This window comes from Callorhinchus milii, unplaced genomic scaffold (genome assembly GCF_018977255.1).
Source record: "Callorhinchus milii isolate IMCB2004 unplaced genomic scaffold, IMCB_Cmil_1.0 Scaffold20, whole genome shotgun sequence".
Lineage (NCBI taxonomy): Eukaryota > Metazoa > Chordata > Chondrichthyes > Chimaeriformes > Callorhinchidae > Callorhinchus > Callorhinchus milii.
In genome coordinates, this window is record NW_024704761.1 from 11,482,373 (window position 1) to 11,503,914 (window position 21,542).

A 21,542-nucleotide genomic window follows, 5' to 3' on the forward strand; every position below is an offset into this window, starting at 1 on the left:
ATTCTATGATTCTCTGTCATACTAATAACAATAATAATAATCTTTGCATTTGACACAGCGCCTTATCACGTCTTCGAGATATTTCAAAACGCTTCACAGGATATACTGTAAAGTGAATTGACTGTATATGTTTTGGGCGAATAATAGATAGATAATAATAATAATACATAAAAGACAATAGAGACTATAGAAAGGGGCCGAGTGTCTAATATTACATTTGCAAGCGGGGCTTCTTAAAAGAATCAAGTCTCTAAATTAAAACTCTCCCCCCCCACCCCCCTCCATGGAAAGTGCAAAGCAGTGCAATGCACACAAGAGAAAACAGTCAGTGATTTAGTCTTTGGGTATCTCTGCATTCACTGACTACTGTTTCCACCCCCCCCCCACCTCTCCCTCCCATGTATGTTATTTGACTTGGAAGAGCATGAGTTAAGTGGTTGCATAAGGTAATTGACTCCCATATTTTAGAATGAAAAATTTTGAATATTTAAAAATAAAGCACAAAGTTTCTTTTTTTAATGTTGTTTTGCTCTCTCAAAAGTTAAATATGTGGACCATTAATGGAAACTCAGTCAGTGCTGGAAACTGGGCCACATTTATATCTCGCCTACAGATACGAAATAAAAATGGTTGTTAAAACAAAATAGTAAATGACAAATGTTGTTTTTCCCCTTTTAAACGTTATGCAGCCCAAATAATTTTCACCACCTGAGGTTAGTAGCAGACCTTCTCTCAGGTCTCGTAAAGCTCCTCTTGAACCAGCTATGAACTCTGGACAGGCAGTAAGCAGTGCACTAAGCTTCCACAAGTAGAACAAATTGCCTCGGAAGTTTTGTTGCTGGTGCTCAATATTTATTTGGAGAGAGGAAGAGGAGGGAAGAGCAGGCATAGCTATTATTAATAATAATAATCCTTTGATAGCGCCTTACCATGTCTTTGAGACATCTCAAAGCGCTTTCACGGAATATACTGTAAAGTGAATTGACTGTATATTTTGTGGGCAAAACACAGCAGCCAATTGCGCACAGTTTCCCACAAGCAGTGGGGGAATTGACCCAAATTTTTTTTGAGGGTTTATTACTGCTGGAAAAGCAATCTGCCAATCGACTAACAACCGGGTTCCTCCTCACTGCTCGGTCAACAGAGATGTCGGTGCCCTGGCTGCCTTATGGTGGAGCTGTTACACCAGGGATGCTTGCTGCTAGCATGGGGCAAACCGCAACAGTAATGCATTGATTAGAGAACATTTTAAAGTGTGTAATATTGGTGAACGAAATTGATCTTTTCAGCTTCATTAATAGGCTGTAAATTGATTCCTCCTTCAAAAAATTGGCTATACTTAGATTTTAGCAAATCTATTTTCTAACAATTGTTTTTTTAAAAAAAATTTGTTTGTTATTGTAATTTGGAATAACTTTGGATGCTTCATGTTTGGACTGGGAGGTCCAAATGTCTTGTAACCTTTAGTGTAACTGTGTTTTCTCAATGACAGAGGAACAACTTCACAATGTAATTTCCAAGGTGATTCTGAAATGGTGAGATTGTGGAGTTCTGTAGCTCAGTGGTTAGAGCACTCGCTTTACAAGCGAGAGACCTGAGTTCAATTCCAGGCAGAGGGCGAAACCTTGGGCAAGTTTCCTTACTCCAGACACCTAATAATAATCCCTCCAAAACCAAAAACAATAATAAATTGGTCATTTTCAATCTACGACTGTTTGTGGGACATTGCTGTGCACAATTGGCTGCCGCGTTCGCTCACAAATATACAGTCAACTCACTTTACAGTATATTCTGTGAAGCGTTTTGGGACGTCCTCCCGACGTGAAAAGCGCTATATCAAATGCAAGGATTATTATTATTATTGTAAAATTGAGAAGACCTGGATTCGATTCCCAGGCAGGGCGAAACGTTGGGCGAGTTTTCTTATTCCACATGCCTCTGTTTACCTAGCAATAAGTAGGAACTCAGTCTTTAGTCAATCGACGGAATGCCTTTTGGATAATAATCCCTTCAAAAACATTTTTTTTTAAATAAATAAATAATTTGTACGCATTTGGCAGCCGCGTTTCGCCCACAAAATATACAGACAATTCACTTGTGCAGCACTTTGAGATGCCTTGAAAATGCTATAAGGTGCTATATCAAATGCAAGGATTATTACTATTATACTATAATGTGTAGTCCTGTAGCTCAGTGGTTAGTGCACTCGCGAGCGAGAGACCTGGGTTCAATTCCCCCCAGGGTAAAATGTTGGGCAAGTTTCCTTACTCCACATGCCTCTGTTTACCTAGCAGTAAGTAGGAACCAGTTCTTAGTTAATTGGTGGATCGCTTTTCCTGGGGTAATAATTCTTTAACAAAATGATAATAATAATAAATTGGTCATTCAATCCACGACTGTTGAACACTGTGGTGCACAATTGGCTATCGTATTTTGCCCACAAAATATACTGTATCCTATCAATATAAATTGGGGGCTTTGGAAAAATCCATTACAAAGATGTAATGAAAATATTACTATTTTTAGTTATGAAGAGTGCATAACAGATCACAATCCATCCAGATATTTTCAATTCAAGCATTGAAATGTTTCATAGGACTGCGATTTGTTGTAGCCCTTCTCTTGATACAAATTTTGCAGCAATATAATTTATATGCATTATCTACAACAACAGCTTGCACGTACATCGGGCCCTCCAAACAGAGTAGCATCTCAGAGTGCTTAACAATGGTGGAGCCTGACTCCGAGCAGAGCTGAGGGAGGGAGGTGGCCATAAGTAAGGCCAAAGAGGAAGGTTTTCAAGCAGGACTTGAAAAGGGGGAGAGAGGGGTCAAGATGGAGGAATTGAGGAAGAGTGTTCCAGAGTTTCAGGGCATTGTGGCTGAAAGCGCGACCGCCAATGGTGGGGCGGAGGGTGCGAGGGACAAGTAGGAGGACAGTGTCAATCGAGCGGAGGCGCCGGGTGGTGGATTGGGAAGTGAGGAGGTATACAGCTGTTTCTTTGTATTGAGAAAGTAATAATAGTAATAATCCTTGCAATGTACTGAGTGCTGTACTTTACTATTAATTTATATTTTGTTGAAATGTGAAAAATGTATTTCTAAAGAATTTCAGAGCTTACTCGTTGCATGATTCATTAAATACGGTGTATGTTTTAATTGTCCATCATTAATACTGCTTTCCATTAGGTTACATACAGGGTAATATATTTAACAAGTAGTAAAGATATTCAAAGCAAATTCTGCATTTAATGATGACATTCAGAAAGATATGGATCTGAATCAATACAGCAGTCATATATAGTACTAATGAAAAAAAATCAAATTAAATGCAAATCGGATGTTTCACATTACCATGTGCTCTACAAAAAAGGGAGCATTGATTTAGGTTCAGAAGGGGAAACTGAATAGTTTAGATTCATCTAATTTGGCCATAGTGGATATATCTCAGAGAGAGATAGTGGAAATTGTGTATCAGTAACTGCTTATTCAAAAGAGAATTGAATAGGGTTTAGGGAAGAAGCAATTAAACTAATAGAGTAACAGAAGTATTCCATATACTCTGAGTTGACCAAATGTACTGCATTCTGAACATTTCTTCATCTGAACAATACATCATCAATCTTATCAAAAATGTATTTTTCACACACAACACATTTTACATCTCTGTTGATTCTATATAATTTAATCCTTGTGTTGTATTCTCAAAACTTTCGAGGCTTTTCTTGAAACCTGGATTATCTGCTGGACATTGGTTTAGTGTGTTTTGATTCTACATAAGTAAAAAGAAAAAGATAATTATTAAACTTAATTTATTGTAAACAATGTCATATAATCCAAGTGTAAAGATAATCAAATTATTATTTGGTAATACAGTATTGTTTCCATTCCAATTGGACCCACTCCATTCCTTACCCCTCCATCACACTCTGTTTAACCACCTTTAAAGCCTTCTAAAACTTACCTATTTTGACCTCCTTCCTTCCCACCCTTCTTGCTCAGTTGCTATAGATGGTAACTCAGAGCAATGGCCTGCAGTATTTAGTGAGTGATATCAGTGAGGAGAGTATAAACATCTGTGCAGTGATATCACAAAATACAGAATGCAGCCTGCACATAACAGTAGAAAATATTTTCTAAATTTGGAAATTAAATACAGATCCTCCCTACAAATTCTGAGATCCTGCAACAACCATCAAAACACGTGATTTTCTAAGTGATTTTGCCAAAAAAAGTAACCTTTTATTTAACTTGAATTCACACGTAATAAATTAGCTTACTTTTTTGAATAATGGCAGCACTCTTTCCCTTCTGAAGAAATTGTGAATAGTATGCCTTATGGGTGCTATTAGAGTAGGATCCACATCTTCCACTCCTATTGGGTTTAAGAGATGAGAGTTAATACAAAACCTCGCACGGTACGGAAATAAACACTGAGCTAAGAGGAGTTGGGGGGGAGGGAGTTAAAGCATCTTATTAGGTACAGTATGACGTACAACCAATAACATTATTTTCAGAAATTTAACAATATTTTATCTTTGGGTTAGGGTTAGGGTTACCTTAACCCTAACCCTAAGTTTACTAGTTTAGTGACAGAGAATGAAAAAAGAAACAGAGTGAAATAGCTATCTGTGTTGTGTTAATTACCAGTATTGTAATCAGCACATAATTAATAACTAAAGACTAAAATAACTAAAGTATGTGTGCCACCCAATCCCATCACAATGGTCTTTTTTGTGTTGGTTAAATTGGTATCATAAGATAGACATTCCAATGCTGCAATCTAACCAACTCAGGCCCAACCATTCAAACAAAGTGCAGAAGATAGGTACAGTATAGGAGCACATCAAACAGCAGCAGAGTGTACTAACTGAGATACCTATAAAGAACCTCAAATCAGATTACCTATTCTCTTGTGAAAGGAACACATGAATATACAGAATCAGAAAAAAATAAGTTTGTCTGGCTGAGGTCAAAATAATGGTAACAACCAAGTCTCTCGTGTGTAAGGTGCTATAATACATACTTTAGTTTCACTTACCAGTCTTACAAGTAAACATACTGACTATTAAACCTACTAACAATGTGCTGCAACAACCAACTGAACTATAGTAGAGGTAGGATAAAGAATAGAAATTGTCTGCTATGCTGGGCCTGAAATATAAAAGAGAAAACATAAACAGTAAGTCTAAAATACTAAGCACAAAATTGTTTATGGAAGCCTAATATTGATATAATCTCAAGTTGACGTTGATTAAAATAAAGAAATCTATTTCTTTGAGCATCAAAAGATATATATATTTGGCCAAAGTAGATATATAAATCAGAAATCAAGTCTGAGCAATAATGAACTATTAAAAACTTTCAGAGATATATTGTCTTATAGTGTGTCTAAACTGTACTGAATCTCTGAAGACTAACAACAATCCAAAAGTGAATGTGCCTTACAACAATCTAAAAGTGAATCAATCCTGTAGTTCAGTGGTTAGAGCACTCGCCTCGGAAGCGAGAGATCTGGGTTTGATTCCCAGTGGTGCGAAACCTTGGGCAAGTTTCCTTATCCACACCCCTGATAATAATCCCTCAAGAAAAAATATAACAATAATAAATTAGTCACTTCAATCCACAACTGTTTGTGGGTTACTGCTGTGCGCAATTGGCTGCCACGTTTCACCCACAAATAAACAATCAGTTCTCTTTAAAAATATGCTATAGTGTTGGAGCATAAAATAATTCACATTGCACTACCAATATGGCATAGTATAATCTGTGAAGTGCTTTGAGATGTCTAGAAAACGTGAAAAGCGCTATATCAAATGCAAGGATTATTAATTCAGTGTGGCTCTCAGTGCTACCACTCTATTTCGTTTCCAGTTGTTTTAGTTCCTTGCAGGATTCCCACGTGAGAATTACTGCAAAAATAAACAGCAATACAACATGCTTGATGCAACAATTGATGCAACAATTTAATTTTGCATTACTTTAATGCTTTACCTTGCTTCCTGTGATGTATGGTTTATCATGGTGACTGTCCAGGTTGTTATATTTGCCGGAGTTGAGATAGTGGAATTTGGTTCCAGGCAGCCTGCAATTGATGTTTTAAGTACTTTTGTAAATTCATCGCTAGGTGGATAGATCTGAGCACCAATCCCTATCCACATACCAAGAATTAAACCTACAGATAAACCTGTAAAAGCACCCTGCAAGAAATTAAATTGAAAAAAGATTTACACAATACATAATTGAAAATTACAGTTAGATTCTCAGTAATGAGTTGTTATCCTTAATATTGTAGAAATTACTCTGGTGATTCATTATTTATGCATTTGCCTAACATCATTTTGTAATGCTTTTTTGTTGAATTATTATCAAAAAATGCCTTCAGGAGAGGGAAGAACATTGGTAAGGAAAAAAGATGGGAAATATTAAATATAGTCATCAACATCTCTAAGAAGGTTAATACAATGTCAGCACCTCTTTTCAATATAGATTTTGAATAATGAATATTGACTAATCGTTTAAAACGAGCGACTTTACTATCAGATTGAAATTGTACATAGTATTACCTTGCCATTGGACTTTGGAAACAAAGCTGCTAAAGTGAATACACCAAGTATGGGGCCTTGAATCACTCCTGCAACACTCAATGCTGCCTGGATAGAACAAAAAAAACAGCAAGCACATTTACATTCAAAATCTGACCTGTGGGATTCATTTGTAAGTTAAACACAAACTATTTGCTTTATTAAAGTGAATTAAATAAAATTATATTTGAAAAATATATGATAAATAATGACAATCCTTGCTTTTGATATACCGCCTTATAATGTATTCGAGACGTCTCAAAGCGCTTCACAGAAATATACTGTAAAGTGAATTGATTATATATTTTGTGGATGATTTTGTGGGCCTATGATATGTGTTTACCTGAATTATGTTTCCTTTTAAGAGAGATGCTGCCCCAGCCAAGCCTATTGTAAGAAATCCAAACATCATAGCTATATATAATCACAAAACAACAGTTAGTAGGCCCTACCGTTTTAAAGTTGGATGTTTAAAAACAGTTACATTTGTTTTAAAATTTAGTTTTAAAATCTACATGTGTATGAAAACTTGAAGCTGACATTAAAAAATGTTATGCAATAGCAATCGGGTGTCATTTTAGCAGTCAGTGTAAAGTAATCCCCAACTGTCCAAACTGTGACAAAGACAACTGGAGTTGAATAATTCAAAGGTACCTAGGAATTTTGAAATCATGGTCTGCTTTCTAGCAGAAAAGTGATCCCACGACTTCCAAATTGGTTTTATAAAATCTTCCACCATTACTGCAGTCATTGCATTGATACCAGAAGAGATCGTGCTGTGGGACAAATAAAGTTCTTTTAATAGACTTGTCTGTATTAAAATGCTTACATATTTTCACATGACTTCATACACAATTTAGACCTTTACCTAAACTTAAATATCTTTACGGATCTCATTCACTACTTACATTGCCCAAGATAATTCTTAGCTACTGTCTCTGCTTCCAGGAAGACATAGTTGGGGTTTAAGATATGCCATTGGAAAAAAAAACTTGCATTTCTATAGCACCCTTCACACTATATAAATATAAATATCTTCAGGCTTCAAGAAAAGCATTAATATAAAGGTAAAATCTAAGAAGCTGATTGTTAAATACTTAAATATTACATATTGTTGCATATATTTCAATATATTATATATATATATTTTAATGTAATATTATGGTTTGTGAAAATTAAGCAAACAGTTTTTAAGTACAAACTCCAAAACAGAATAATGAAATCTATAAAATCACGAAGAGATGAAATCGCAAAGAGAATAGTGGCAAGGTATATGATGAAAATAACGTCTCAATCGACAACTATGCCATATTGGTAGTGCAATGTGAATTATTTAATGCTCCATCACTATAGCACTATTCTTGCGTTTCTTCTTCCTATTTCTTTAGATTATTCAGCATTATCATTTCATCACAAACTCCCATTAGATACCATTTCATCACATCTACAATGGTGTATTTGTGTATGTACCTCAGTGTGCCACCATATGCACTGGCCACAAAGAGTCCAGGAACTCCAGGCATGTGACCTAAGATCTCCATAACCAATAGTGGCATCAACTGTGGAAAGATTTATAAAAATATTAAATATAAACTGATATGTGTATCACCAATTTATTGTCAGTGATGTTCAAGTTTAGCAAGTCCCACTGTCTCCTCCCCCTCCCACAAGCCAGTTTGTTGATTTTTAATGTAGCATCAAAAAAGGTTTTAGTCAGTTGATCATCTAGATTCCGATCATAAAACGTGACACAAGAGTATGAGAGCACCAGAGAGCCCAATGGATAGAATGAAATAAATTGCATTTTGTAGCACTTTATCACATTGAAATATCTCAAATCATTTTACTCAATAATAATGACTAGGTTTTTGTATATAAACACAGCTGACATTTTACAAATCAAGATTTTAGAAACAGAGATTTGTAAAACTTGTATCTTCTACTTACCTGATTGGAGTTGTTGACCATCCCAGCTTTTATTGGATCACAGGTTTCATAAACTGCATACAACACTAAACCACACAAACAGGCTATAGAGAGTATAATAATCATACCAATCCAGTTCAGCATTACGGCTCTGTTAAATAAAGAACCACTGGTAAATCAGTTGAATAGGATCACTCATTTAGACTGAGACTTGCAATGTGATCTGCCTCTCATGTTCCTATTAGGTGCTTCTATATTAAAGTTGGAATGACTTTCTGTTCCATCATAACTTTTCATGTCTCTCTATTTTATCAGTACTTCGATTGTCACCCCTCCTAACTGTCCTCTCTTGTTTCTTCCAAGTTTCTAAATTCCTGGTTAAATTGTAAATCTGTAGTATATTTCTAGCTATACATTAATTTACATACATAATAAGATTATACTGACCTGTTTGTATAAATGTTTAGTGGGTTCTTAACACAAATTGACTTTTAAGTATCATGTTAACTTACTTTTTTGCATCTATTTCACTCTTGCAGGCCAGGTATCTTTGTACTTGTGCTTGGTTACAACCATATGTTGCTGTCCATCCAAATGTGCCTCCTACCATTATGGTCCAAAATGTATGTCTTCTTCTAGGATCAGGATCAAAGCTGAAAGGAAAATCTTCCTGGGTTATTTGACCAACTAGAACTGTTTTATATATTTAATGGCTTTGGTTTCTATATGTAGGAAAAAATGGTCAATCCTTTTTCTGTTCTTTGTAAAAAGAAATGTGTTGAACTCTCTGTATTTGACACCATTCTCTAGAAAAGAGAACAGTAGGTGCTGCAAAGATATGTAAATGTATATATTGGAAATTATTTCTGAGATTTGTCTAGGCCTGTTTCTTGACTATTTTGCACTACAACAACAACAACAAATTGTAATAGCGCCTTTCATGTCAGGAAGAAATCCCAAGCTTCTGGTCCTGAAGTTTGCACCTGAGCTGGGGTTGGAATCAAGAGGGGTGTAGGGCAAGGAGGGGGCGGAAGTGGGAGGATGACTGAAGGCAATACCATGGAGTTCAGTGTATCCCAGGTATTTTAAAATAACCTTGTTCCATCTGATTGTAAATCTTAATTCTACTTCCAATGTATGAGATGGATAAAAGGATAGACCAGTGATATCCTGTTACAATTGAAATTTGGAAACAACTAATAAGTGGGCTTTTTAAGTTGTAGTAAAGGCTAGTCTATATGTACAATGTAGGTGTTCAGGAATAATTATCTGCCATTAAATAACTTCATTCTGACTATATATTTTCTAAGAACAAACAGAGACTACTCACTCTAAAAAATTAAGTCGTCCACCATCCTCAGCAATACTCCAGATCTTCCTAAATCCTCCAAAGTGAATTGATCCTTGAATCAGCACAGCAAGGAGGCCAGAAAACATCACACATACTTGGAAGACATCTGTCCACACAACAGCTTTAATACCACCCTGAGGGAAAAGATAAAGTTAATCCACATCAAATGATACAAAAGTGACCCAACAGTACACTCTAGGTTCAAATTAGCAAATTTAATCATATCTGGTATTAGATGCTTCATTACTGATTCACATTGAGACGATGAACATAGTACGAACATATATATATAGGGAGGTGAGTATGTTTGACAACAGGAGGAACTGTGCTGGCAATGGAAGAACTTTGTCTATTTATCTCAAATGATTCAAATAATGCAAATTAACAATTAGGGAATTAAGAGTAAGAAGGAAAGTCAGGAAGAATCATAGGATTATACAGCACAGAAGAAGGTCATTCGGCCCATCGTGCCTGTATCAGCTCTGTGAAAAGAACTATCCAAATCAAAAATTATTTTGAACATAAAATGTAACGTTTTACACTTGGAATAACAGACTCTGGGAATTAGCTACGAGGTGACATCTTGAAACAAAAAGATAATGATGTATTTCTGGAGGGAGAGGATATTTTATGAAGATGGGATAATCAAAACCAAAGCCTGCATTTTCCCCAAATCCACATAGTCTTGCATTCTTATTAAAATCTCCAATGGACATCAATAAGTTCATTTTCTTACCAATGTTGTATAGAATGTACATACAAGTGCAGTCATTACAATCGAAATCCACAAGTTCATCCCAGTAACTGTAAAAGAAAATTATTAAAAAATAGTGTCAGGAAGTATTTGGTTTTAAGTTCACATTATCAAGCTGAAGGTCACCGAGTCCCAAAATATTTAAATATAATACATGTCCTTTTGCCTGCGCTGTACACAAATGTATGGCTTAATGAAATTACAAGATTTGCAAAATTTGGCAGCAGTCTAAAAGTTAAAAATGACTGCAATCACATCAAATCCAGTTCTTTGGCGTATATAATAATAATAATAATCCTTTCAATTGATATAGTGCCTTATCACATCTTCAAGATGTCTCAAAGCGTTTCACAGAATACACTGTAAAGTGAATTGTATATTTTGTGGGAGAAACGCAGCAGCCAATTGTGCACAGCAGCGTCCCACAAACAGTCGTGGAGTGAGGTGACAAATTTATTATCTTTTTGTTGAAGGAATTATTAATCCTGATTCCAAAGAGACGACAAGTGAATTGCACCTACTTCAGGTGTGATTGAAGTTTGGTATTTTTTAATTTTCTGATAGTTTTATACAATGCATAGATTTATGAAACAGAAAATGAATGTGTAGCAGCAACAACCAATCATACTTAAATAAACGTTCATGAGAAAACTTCTAACTTGCCTTGACTCAGTGCTAATGAAGGCGCATAGGTCACAATTCCAAGATATAGGAACTAGAAAGTAACACAAAATTACATTAAATATGACAGACAAAACAACACTGTCATTTCAATGCTCGGAATAATTCATCCAATTGATGTAAATAGTTTTCTAGTACATTTAAAAACATGACAAGAACCCATTGGTCAATCGCTTTAGTTATTTTTTTATATAGTACCAGCTTTTATAGTTCCATTTCATTCCCATCACCTTGATGCAACTGGGAGCTAAAGTAATGAGATCAGGTATTGCTTTGCATCAGCTTCAACCTTTTTTTCTCAACAATGTGTTCACTGTTGCTGGGAATAAAAGATTTATTTCGTCCAATGCCAACACCAAGAATTTCCAAATTAAATCAAACTGAAATTCATCTTTTTGATGTATTCCAAACGTTTGTGATCACAGAAGCTGTATTAGTGTCGATGAACATGAAGTTTACATGAAGCCTGATTGACAGCCTCCCATCTGTCTCAAGTTATCCAATTTCTGCCCCTACCACAAGTGAAGAATGTTGGTGTTATTTGCATTCTGGAGAGAATTTATTTAGAGATATTTTAAGAAAGCAGATAGATGGAAACCCCATCAAACACAGTGTCATGTTTCTAAAATCCATATGAGCTTGCACTGATTCTCGTATATTTTAGTATAAAATGAATGACCCTCACAAGCACAAGTAACATGATGTATATTTTTTCAAACTATCAGTGAACTTACCATATATACCAAAAAACAACAAACAGCTTGATATCTCACGAATGGTCCAAATCGTTTGTGGAGATACTAAAGAAAAACATGGTCAAACAACAATTTATATTTTTTACACAGCCTTGGAAAAATCATTCCATGGTACAGAAGCATCTGCATATAATCGAAGAACAAAAATAAGCACTATGTTACATTTGTAGGTTTAAAAAGAAAATGGGAAGATGAATCAATCTTGGTCAAACTCAAACATCTCTTTGAAGACAGTTTATAGTTACAAAACACCATTCAGCGTTTTGCAATATTCAGTTTCCACAATGAGGAAGAGAATCATATGAACGCAATGCAAAGTTATACTGGGACAAAGAACCATTTGAAATGTCTATCATACTGAATGTTGGAGTAACGTTAGCCATATTCATATGTTTTTTATTGCAGTAGAGTTTAATGTGAAAAATTATAGTATCCGAGGGATGATACTGCATTGCAACAAGCACGAAGGATAACTGATACCAAAATCATGAAGACATCCGTGATCCACCTTGCCTCATCCCAAATAAAGCAGATGACAGTAATAGTAAAACAGGGAAATTTAAAAGGGGAAGAGAAAATTAATAAATGTTTTACCTCGTAAGTGCTAATTATGTTTAGTCTGTAGAAGAGTGGAATGTAGATCAAGCAAGTGACAATCATTGTAAATAACCAGGAGAAAGCGAACATCAGAAACATTATGCCATATGTGTACACCTCAGCAGGATTTCCAATTACTGCAACAATAATTAGAAAAAAATTAATCCAAAGCAACACAATTTCTTTTTCCAGCTTCTTTTGTGTATAACTTCCTTTTGTTTGGATAAATCTATTGTCATTTTTGCTATAAATTTAAAAAAACACAATGTTTAACAATTAGATACATTCAACATCACACGCCAGATTTTTACAGTACGTTCAATTTTCATGGGATTGTCTCAGAGGAACAAAGATGTTAAACGAGATTGTAAAGTGAACCCACAATACTTTTCGATACACCAAGAGAGCAAGGTTTAGGATACCAAGGGGAAAATTCAGGACAGACAACAGGAATTATTAATTTTACCCAGAAGGTAATGTACAACTGGACAGGGTTACCAGGAAGGATAGTTGAGGCCAGAGTACTGGACTTATTTAAGAAAAACTGCTCAATGCTACGATTGGAAGATGGTGAGTGGGTATTTTGGAAGGATGAGATCAAATTGGTTAATCTTGTCATCCCTAGATAGATGTTGCTCCATAATAACCATATAACAGTTTTAATGGAAGACCTCTAATTTTCCCACTTTATCCACTACCCAATAATCAAAGCAGAATTTCCTATTTAGAGAAATGAAGTTTAGTAACCTATGGACTCATACATGTTTTAAAACATGCATACACGAGTTATAAACTATAATAAAGTCATTTTATAACTGTAATTAAAATGACACGTGATGTGTTCCCATAACATACATTTAAAAGCTCCACAAAAAAAAAGCTTCATTTTTCTACCTTTGTTTTAGCAAAATTCTCGTTATTTATCAGCACCTCTGTCTTTCAAATGATAAAATGCTATTCTCCTCGTAATATCTTATTTCTTTCTTATTTCTGATTTATTTACGATCAATAAAAATAAATAATAATTTGGTCATTCAATCCACAACTATTTTGGGACACTGCTGTGCACAATTGGCTGTCATGTTTTGCCCACAAAACAGTCAATTCACTTCACAATATATTCAGTGAAGCGCTTTGTGACATCTTGAAGAGGTAATAAGGCACTATATCAAATGCAAGAATTATTATTTTTATCTATTAGGTAGTCCAGAACTATCCTTTCATTATCCTTTAACTATCCTTTCATTTAAATACTAAAGAAAAATCAAAACCAGTTCCTTTTATACTATAGTATATTATGTTATGCTAGCCTTAAATCTAAATCTACGTTCTCTTGACCCATTAGTTTTAGTTAAAATGGAAGAATAATGTATTCTGCACTCAATTTCCATTTGTTGTTGACATCCAATTCAAAACATAAGTAAGCATGCACGTATATTTGTATATTATTCCTACTTTTGCAGAGAAATAAGCAAACATACCTGTAATAGCAGACAAGAAACTAGAGGCTAAAGAAAAAGCAATTGGGTATGCAGAGATCTGTCTGTAGCAAAACATAATAATAAAAATAATTAGCTTTGCAGTTAGGTGAATTTGAATAGTGTTTGTTAATATAAATTTCTAATGGTTGGTCCAAAGTTTGTTTGCTGTTTTGCTTACCGATTTCCAACCAAAAAATCTTCAGTTGTTCCTTGTGCAGTTCCATTACGTCTGAAAGCATGAAAAATCCCAATTGCGGCAGACATACCCAGCATACAGGCAAAAACCACATAATCCCAGACTTGAAAAACACCATTCACAGACATAGCTGCTTTGTTTATAGTAGAAAATACTCAAAAGAACTGACTAAAAGCAATATATCTGTTGATTAATGCAGGCTCAAGGTTCAAGGTTATGTGTCTAAAGATACCAAACGTTGGCTTACTCCATTGAAGAGAATCAATCACATTTATGGCACAAATATTGTTGGGAAGATATTGTATCGTAATTATGATCCTGTCTGAATATAATGCTGATTTGGTATATTCACTGTTCCTATTAAACTTAAACTAAGTAATATACCAATTTAAATAGAGCCACTTCAGAGGCCAAATTCCCATCTGGAATATTTGTTGAGGAAGTTCCTTAATTCTAATATTGCTTTTTCATTTATTTTTAATTTTTGTTTACCTAAAGGCAAATGTGTGGCACCCACAATGAAAAGTGTCTAATTTTCCCAGCCCTACTTATACTCCTATTTTAGCATTGGACAGCCACTGCCTGCATCCTCAGGTTTTCTCTTGAAAATTGTTCACGTGAATACTGGAATCCCAAATTTTGACAATTAATAAACTCCAAGCAAAATTTCCAATTCCCAAAAGTGAATGGGTAGAAAAGCCTGCGGTGAAACATTTAACAAGTATGGCTTCTTAATACCTACTCAGATTCCTTGTAGTAAGTTCAAAATCTAAAATCAATGACTATATGTTGTGAACTGCTGCATCGCTCTTAAAATATAGCGGCTTATTTGCATCAGCAACATCCCAAAGAACAACAACTTGTGTATATATATATATCATAGAATCAAAGAATCATAGAATCGTACAGCACAAAAAGAGGCCATTTGGCCCATCGAGTCTGTGCGGCTATTTGAAAAGAGCAATGTAATGTCAATCCCACTCCCCGGCCCTTTCCCCATAACCTGCAAACCCGTCCTCCTCAAATACCCGTCCACCGCGTTTTTAAAAGTTGTTATCGAATCGGCCTCCACCGCCCTTTCAGGCGATGCGTTCCAGATTCGAATAACTCGCTACGTGAAAAAATTTCTTCTCACCTCTCCCCTCGGCTTCTTTTAGAGACTATTTTAAACCTGTGACCTCGAGTCACCGACACCCACCAGTGGGAACAGTTTTTCCTTTCTAACCTATCAAATCCCCTCATGATTTTGAAGACTTCTATTAGGTCCTCGTAACCTTCTCTCTCCAATGAGAATAATCCTAACCTCTCCAGCCTTTCCTCATCATCACGGTCCCTCATTCCTGGTACCATCCTCGTAAATCTCCTCTGCGCCCTTTCCAGTGCTTTAACATCCTTCCTATAGTGTGGTGCCCCAGAACTGGGCGCAGTATTTTAACTGAGGCCTAACCAGTGTTTTATATCGGTTTATCATAACCTCCTGACTCTTGTACTCTATGCCCCTATTTATAAAGCCCAGTATCCCATATGTCCTTTTTACAGCTTTATCTCCCTGTCCTGCCACCTTCAAGGATTCATTTACCTGCACCCCCAGGTCTCTCTGTTCCTTCACCCCCTTAAGATTGTATTACCGCCTATATTGCGTCCCCTCATTCTTTCTACCAAAATGCATTACTTCGCATTTCTCCACATTGAAACTCATCTGCTATGTGTCGCCCATGTTACCATTCTGTCTATGTCTTCCTGCAGTTGGCTGCTATCCTTCTCACTGTTTACCCCCTCCCTAACTTTGTGTCATCCGCAAACTTGGAAATGGAGCTTGCTATACCCAAGTCCAAATCATTTATGTATATTATGAAGAGCAGTGGTCCTAATACCGGTCCCTGGGGACACCACTGTACACTTCCCTCCAGTCAGAAAAGCAGCCGTTCACCATCAGCCGTCAGTTCTGGATCCGCTGCCACTGTCCCTTTTATACCGTGGGCTTCTATCTTTTTTACAAGTCTTTCATATGGCACTTTGTCAAATGCCTTTGAAAGTCCATATAAACTACATCAAATGCACTACCTTTATCCACCCTCTCTGTTACCTCATTGAAAAATTCTATTAGATTTGTTAGACAAGATTTGCCTTCAACAAATCGGTGCAGATGTCCCTAATTAACCTATATTCTGTCCCGGATTATAGTCTCCAGGAGTTTCCCCACTACTGATGTTAGGCTGGGGTCATGTAGTTCCCAGGTTTGTCCTTCTGTCCCTTTTTGTACAGGGAGTCACATTGGCCACTCTCCAGTCCTCTGGCACCACTCCTGTGTCCAACGAAGATTGAAAAATTGTGGCCAAAGCCTCCGCTATTTGTACCCGTGTCTCCCATAGTAACCTTGGCTGCATCCCGTCCGGACCGGGCGACTTATCACCTTCAGCCCAGTCAACCTTTTCGGTACTTGCTCTCTGTTTATACTTATCCTATCCATTTCCTCTACCCTCTCCTCCGATACTGCGGCATTTGGTGCTTCCACTTCTTTTGTGAAGACAGATGCAAAGTACTCATTCAGCACATCAGCCGTGCCCTCTGCCTCCACAGTAAGATTTCCCCCTTGGTCCTTAATTGGCCCCACCCTACCTTTGACTAACCTTTTTCCCTTGATATGTTTGTAAAATATTTTAGAATTCCCTTTAATATTACCCGCTAACCTTTTTTCGTATAATCTTTTTGTCCCACTTATTTCCTTTTTCAAACCTCTTCTGCACTTACTATATTCGATTTGGTTGTCTTCTGTATCTTGGGTTTGACATTTGTCATACGCCTCCTTTTTCTGCTTCATTTTAGATACAATTATCTTTGTCATCCAGGGAGGTTTGGAAGCCCTACTTTTCCCTTTTGTGGGAATGTATTTGTTCTGTCCCCGAGCTATCTCATCTTTGAAGACTTCCCACTGCTCTTTAGTTGTTTTACCTGCCAATCTTTCTTTCCAGTCCACCTTGGCTAGGTCCCTTTTTAACTCACTAAAATTAGCCCTCTTCCAGTTGAATATCTTGAATATCTTTACCTTAGATGGTTCCTTGTCTCTATATAACAGCTATATAAAGCTACATAACAGCTTTCACATGGGTTGCACTTTGGAGGCTCTAAAACGAAGAAATGAGTAACCAATTTATCTGAACTTTCCAGTTTGGAATTTTGTTTTCACTCAGTTATCCTGTTTTATATTCCCACCTGATCCAAGTCTGGCCTGAAATAAAAATTGACAACTGTCATTGTTTTTTATAATAATCCTTGCATTTGGTATAGCGCCTTATCAGGTCTTCAAGACATCTCAAAGCGCTTCACAGAATATATTTTAAAATTAATTAATTGACTGCATATTTTGTGGGCGAAATGCAGTAGCCACGCCTTGCTTGCAGCAGTGTCCCACAAACTGCCTTGGATTGAGTGGACAGATTTTTTTCGTGTGTGTGCTTTTGCTGCTGTCACGCACTAACTGCCGTTTGCTTACTTAGCCACAACGTTCACTTCATTGTCCATCAATTATATTCTGTAAAGTGCTTTGTGACGTTTAATTCAGGTGAAAGGTGCTTCAAGATACAATACAAATTTACATTTATACAGCACCTTTCACGTGGGGAGAATGGCCAAAGGCGCTTTACAAATGTAACACAGAAGGAGGTCATTTGCCCCATCATGTCTGTGTCGGCTCTTTGAAAGAGCTATCCAAATCAATCCCACTCCCCCGCTCTCTCCCCATAGCCCTGCAAACTTGTCCTCCCCAAATGATTATCTACTTCTCTCTTAAAAGATGTTATTGAATCGGCTTCCACCAGCCTTTCAGGCAATACATTCCAGATCCCAACAACTCGTTGTGTGAAACAAATTCTCCTCACCTCCCTTCTGTTTCTTTTAACAACTCAGTGTCCTCGGGTTACCGACCCACCCGCCAGTGAAAATAGTTTCTCCTTGTTCACCCTATCGAATCCCTTTATAATTATGAAAGCTTCTATTACGGCTCCTCTTAACCTTCTCTGCCCCAAGGAGAATAATCCCAGCTTCTCTCGCCTCTCCTGATCACTGAAGTCCCTCATTCCTGGTACCATCCTGGTCAATCTCCTTTGTACCCTCTCTAATGCCTCGACATCCTTCCTAAAGTTTGGGGCCCAGAACTGAACACAGTCTCTCGCTGAGGCCTAACCAATGTTTCATGAAGGTTCATCATAACTTCCTGAATTCTGTACTCTATGCTCCTATTTATAAAGCCTAGTAACATAACATAACATGTCGGAGCAGGAGTAGGCCATTCGGCCCTTCAATCCTGCCCCGCCATTCAATCATAGCTGATCTTCTAATCTAACTCCAGCTAATAACCTGACCCGGCCTTACCCCCGTATCCCTAATATCCTCTTTGCTTTTTTAACAGCTCTATCTGCCTGTCCGGCCACCTTCAAAGGTTTCAAAGGTCATACCCCCAGGTCTCTCTGTCCCTTCCCCCCTGTAAGATTGTCCCATCAGCGTATATTGCCTCTCCTCATTCTTCCTCTCAAAATGCATCACTTTGCATTTCCCCACATTAAACTTCATCTGCCGCGTGTCGGCCCACGTTACCAGTCTGTCTGTGTCCTCTTACAGTCTGTTACGGTCCTCCTCACTGTTTACTACTTTTCCTTAGTATCATCTGCAAACTTGGAAATTTTACTCCCTGTACCCAAGTCCAGGTCATTTATATAGATCAGTGGTCCCAATAACGACTCCTGGGGGACACATTACATTACATCTCTTCCTGGCTTCCAGTTTAGTCGATAGCTAAGCAGATTGCTTTTCCAAGTAATTTAGTCACTCAATCCACAATTGTTTGCCAGACACTGCTGTGCACAATTGGCCGCCGCGTATCGCTCACAAAATATACAGTATATTCTGTGAAGCGCTTTGAGACTTCTCGAAGATGTGATACGGTGCTGGATCAAATGCAAGGATTATTATTATCTAATAAAGTCTGTGTGTCTTTCCGCCCAGAATGGAATAACCGATTGACGTAGAGACATCATTTATACTTCATCGAAAAGGACTTGTATGGGGGAAGTTTCATTGGCATATTTTTTTTCAGGGATCTCCTATTGTTAATGAGCTATATTTAAAAAATGTACTTCACTATTTTAATTTATGGCACAAAAAAATTGGTGGGAGGACTCCTGTGAGAAGACACCCGGTTGGGAGGATGCGTGGTTGGAAGGACTCCTTGTTGGAAGGATTCCTGTTGAGAAGACTCTTGTGTGATGAACTTGTTTAGGTCATAGCTGTGAGATTTTCTCTGTGACTACTTTGTTGCAAAATACCATATACGCCTCATATTTTGGGACTTAATTAAAGTATTTTGTAAATATAGGTCATCCACAAGAGAAAAAAATATGCCCATGACACTCCCCTGTGCAAGACCTTTCCGATGAGGTATAAATCATGTCTCTAAGTCAATAGCTATTGCGTTCTTGGTGGCAGACACGCAGACAGACACACAGGTAGACAGACAGACACACAGACACACAGGTAGACAGACAGACGGACACACAGATAGACAGACAGACACACAGAGACACACAGACAGACACACGGACACACAGACAGACACACAGTCAGACACACAGACAGATAGACAGACACACAGACAGACACACAGAGAGACAGACAGACACACAGAGAGACAGACAGACAGACAGACACACAGACAGACACACAGAGAGACAGACAGACACACAGACAGACAGACACACAGATAGACAGACAGACAGACAGACAGACACACAGACAGACACACAGAGAGACAGACAGACAGACACACAGACAGACAGACACACAGATAGACAGACAGACAGACAGACACACAGACAGACAGACACACAGAGAGACAGACACACAGACAGACAGACACACAGATAGACAGACAGACACACAGACAGACAGACAGACACACAGACAGACACACAGATAGACAGACAGACAGACACACAGACAGACAGACAGACAGACACACAGACAGACAGACAGACACACAGACAGACAGACACACAGACAGACAGACACACAGATAGACAGACACACAGATAGACAGACACACAGACAGACAGACACACAGACAGACACACAGACAGACACACAGATAGACAGACAGACACACAGACAGACAGACACACAGACAGACAGACACACAGATAGACAGACACACAGATAGACAGACACACAGAGAGACAGACACACAGATAGACAGACACACAGACAGACAGACACACAGATAGACAGACACACAGACAGACAGACACACAGACAGACAGACACACAGACAGACACACAGACAGACACACAGATAGACAGACAGACACACAGACAGACAGACACACAGACAGACAGACACACAGATAGACAGACACACAGATAGACAGACACACAGAGAGACAGACAGATAGAGAGACAGACAGACTTTCCTCTCTATCAGTAGAAGATTAGAGACGGGAGCGCGCACGTCGCGGCCGCGTGTGAGGGGCGAAGAGACGGGTTGACGCAGCGCGGGTGTCACGCGCTGTCGGGGAGCGCGCGCGCGGCTTACGCAGCAGCAGCGGCGGCAGCGGGGGGGGCGGGGCCAGAGAGCGCGAGATGTCAGCGGAGGGACGGCGGCGCCGCCGCTCGGACAGCAGCGCGTGAGGGCCCGCGGGGGGGGGGACCTCCAGCATGTCCGGCCCGCGGTGAAGGCGGGAGCGGGAGCGGCAGCTCAGCGGACAGCAACCGGACCGTCTCCTCCCGAGAGGGGAGCGGAGGAGAGGAGGGAAAGAAAGGAACGGATCGGCCGTTACAGGCGGGTCAGCCCCGGGCCTACACCCCGTTACTACCCCCCCGGGCTCCTCCCCTCCCGGTCTCTCGCTCTCGGAACCGGGCCCCGGAAAACCGGGGGAGGGGGAGGGGGGCATCGGCAATCATGAGGAAAGACGTGCGGATTCTGCTGGTGGGAGAGCGTGAGTTTCCCATTGATTTGCGTTAAAACCTTCTCTCCCGCCCTCTCCATCCTGTCATTCCTGACTTGGCCCGCGGGCCGCTCCTGGCCCTCAGGAGTGAACCGGCCCGAGGCCGAGGTACACACACACACACACACACACACACCCCTTCCTCCTCTTGGGGGCTTTGCGGCTAAAATAACTCTGATTTTATTATGTTATTTATGGCGGTGTTTCTCTCTCTCTCTGTGTC

The 21,542-nt window shown here is 38.5% G+C and overlaps 2 protein-coding genes across 4 annotated transcripts in view; one reads left to right on the forward strand and one right to left on the reverse strand.

The window, feature by feature from the left end:
• Positions 1-3,161: 3,161 nt before the first annotated feature.
• LOC103175411 (sodium-coupled monocarboxylate transporter 1) lies at positions 3,162-14,440 on the reverse strand. The gene is made up of 17 exons (XM_007888439.1): positions 14,307-14,440; positions 14,129-14,190; positions 12,645-12,784; positions 12,030-12,095; positions 11,278-11,329; positions 10,597-10,664; positions 9,840-9,994; positions 9,022-9,162; positions 8,531-8,660; positions 8,054-8,142; positions 7,238-7,359; positions 6,927-6,997; positions 6,566-6,652; positions 5,994-6,199; positions 5,041-5,153; positions 4,280-4,374; positions 3,162-3,771 (listed from the first exon to the last, which is right to left on the reverse strand). The coding sequence occupies exons 1-17, from the start codon at positions 14,399-14,401 to the stop codon at positions 3,658-3,660; spliced, it is 1,806 nt and encodes a 601-aa protein (XP_007886630.1). The 5' UTR covers positions 14,402-14,440; the 3' UTR covers positions 3,162-3,657.
• Positions 14,441-20,975: 6,535 nt separating this feature from the next.
• rhot1a (ras homolog family member T1a) overlaps positions 20,976-21,542 on the forward strand; it is a 34,240-nt gene continuing 33,673 nt past the window's right edge. The window contains exon 1 of one of the 3 annotated variants that reach the window (XM_042342357.1): positions 20,976-21,310. In XM_042342357.1, coding sequence (XP_042198291.1) covers positions 21,274-21,310 — 37 coding nt within the window. In that variant the 5' untranslated portion in view covers positions 20,976-21,273. The remainder of the gene's footprint in view (positions 21,311-21,542) is intronic. The other 2 variants (XM_007888437.2, XM_007888438.2) reach the window with 2 other exon arrangements.

Excerpts from the sequence above, each read along its gene's own strand:
- LOC103175411 (XM_007888439.1), bottom strand. The coding sequence starts at position 14,401 with ATGCTGGGTATGTCTGCCGCAATTGGGATTTTTCATGCTTTCAGACGT. Across the intron at positions 14,191-14,306 it reads GATTTTTTGGTTGGAAATCG|ACAGATCTCTGCATACCCAA; the intron begins GTAAGCAAAACA and ends GTTTTGCTACAG. Across the intron at positions 6,998-7,237 it reads CATGATTTCAAAATTCCTAG|CTATGATGTTTGGATTTCTT; the intron begins GTACCTTTGAAT and ends GATTATATATAG.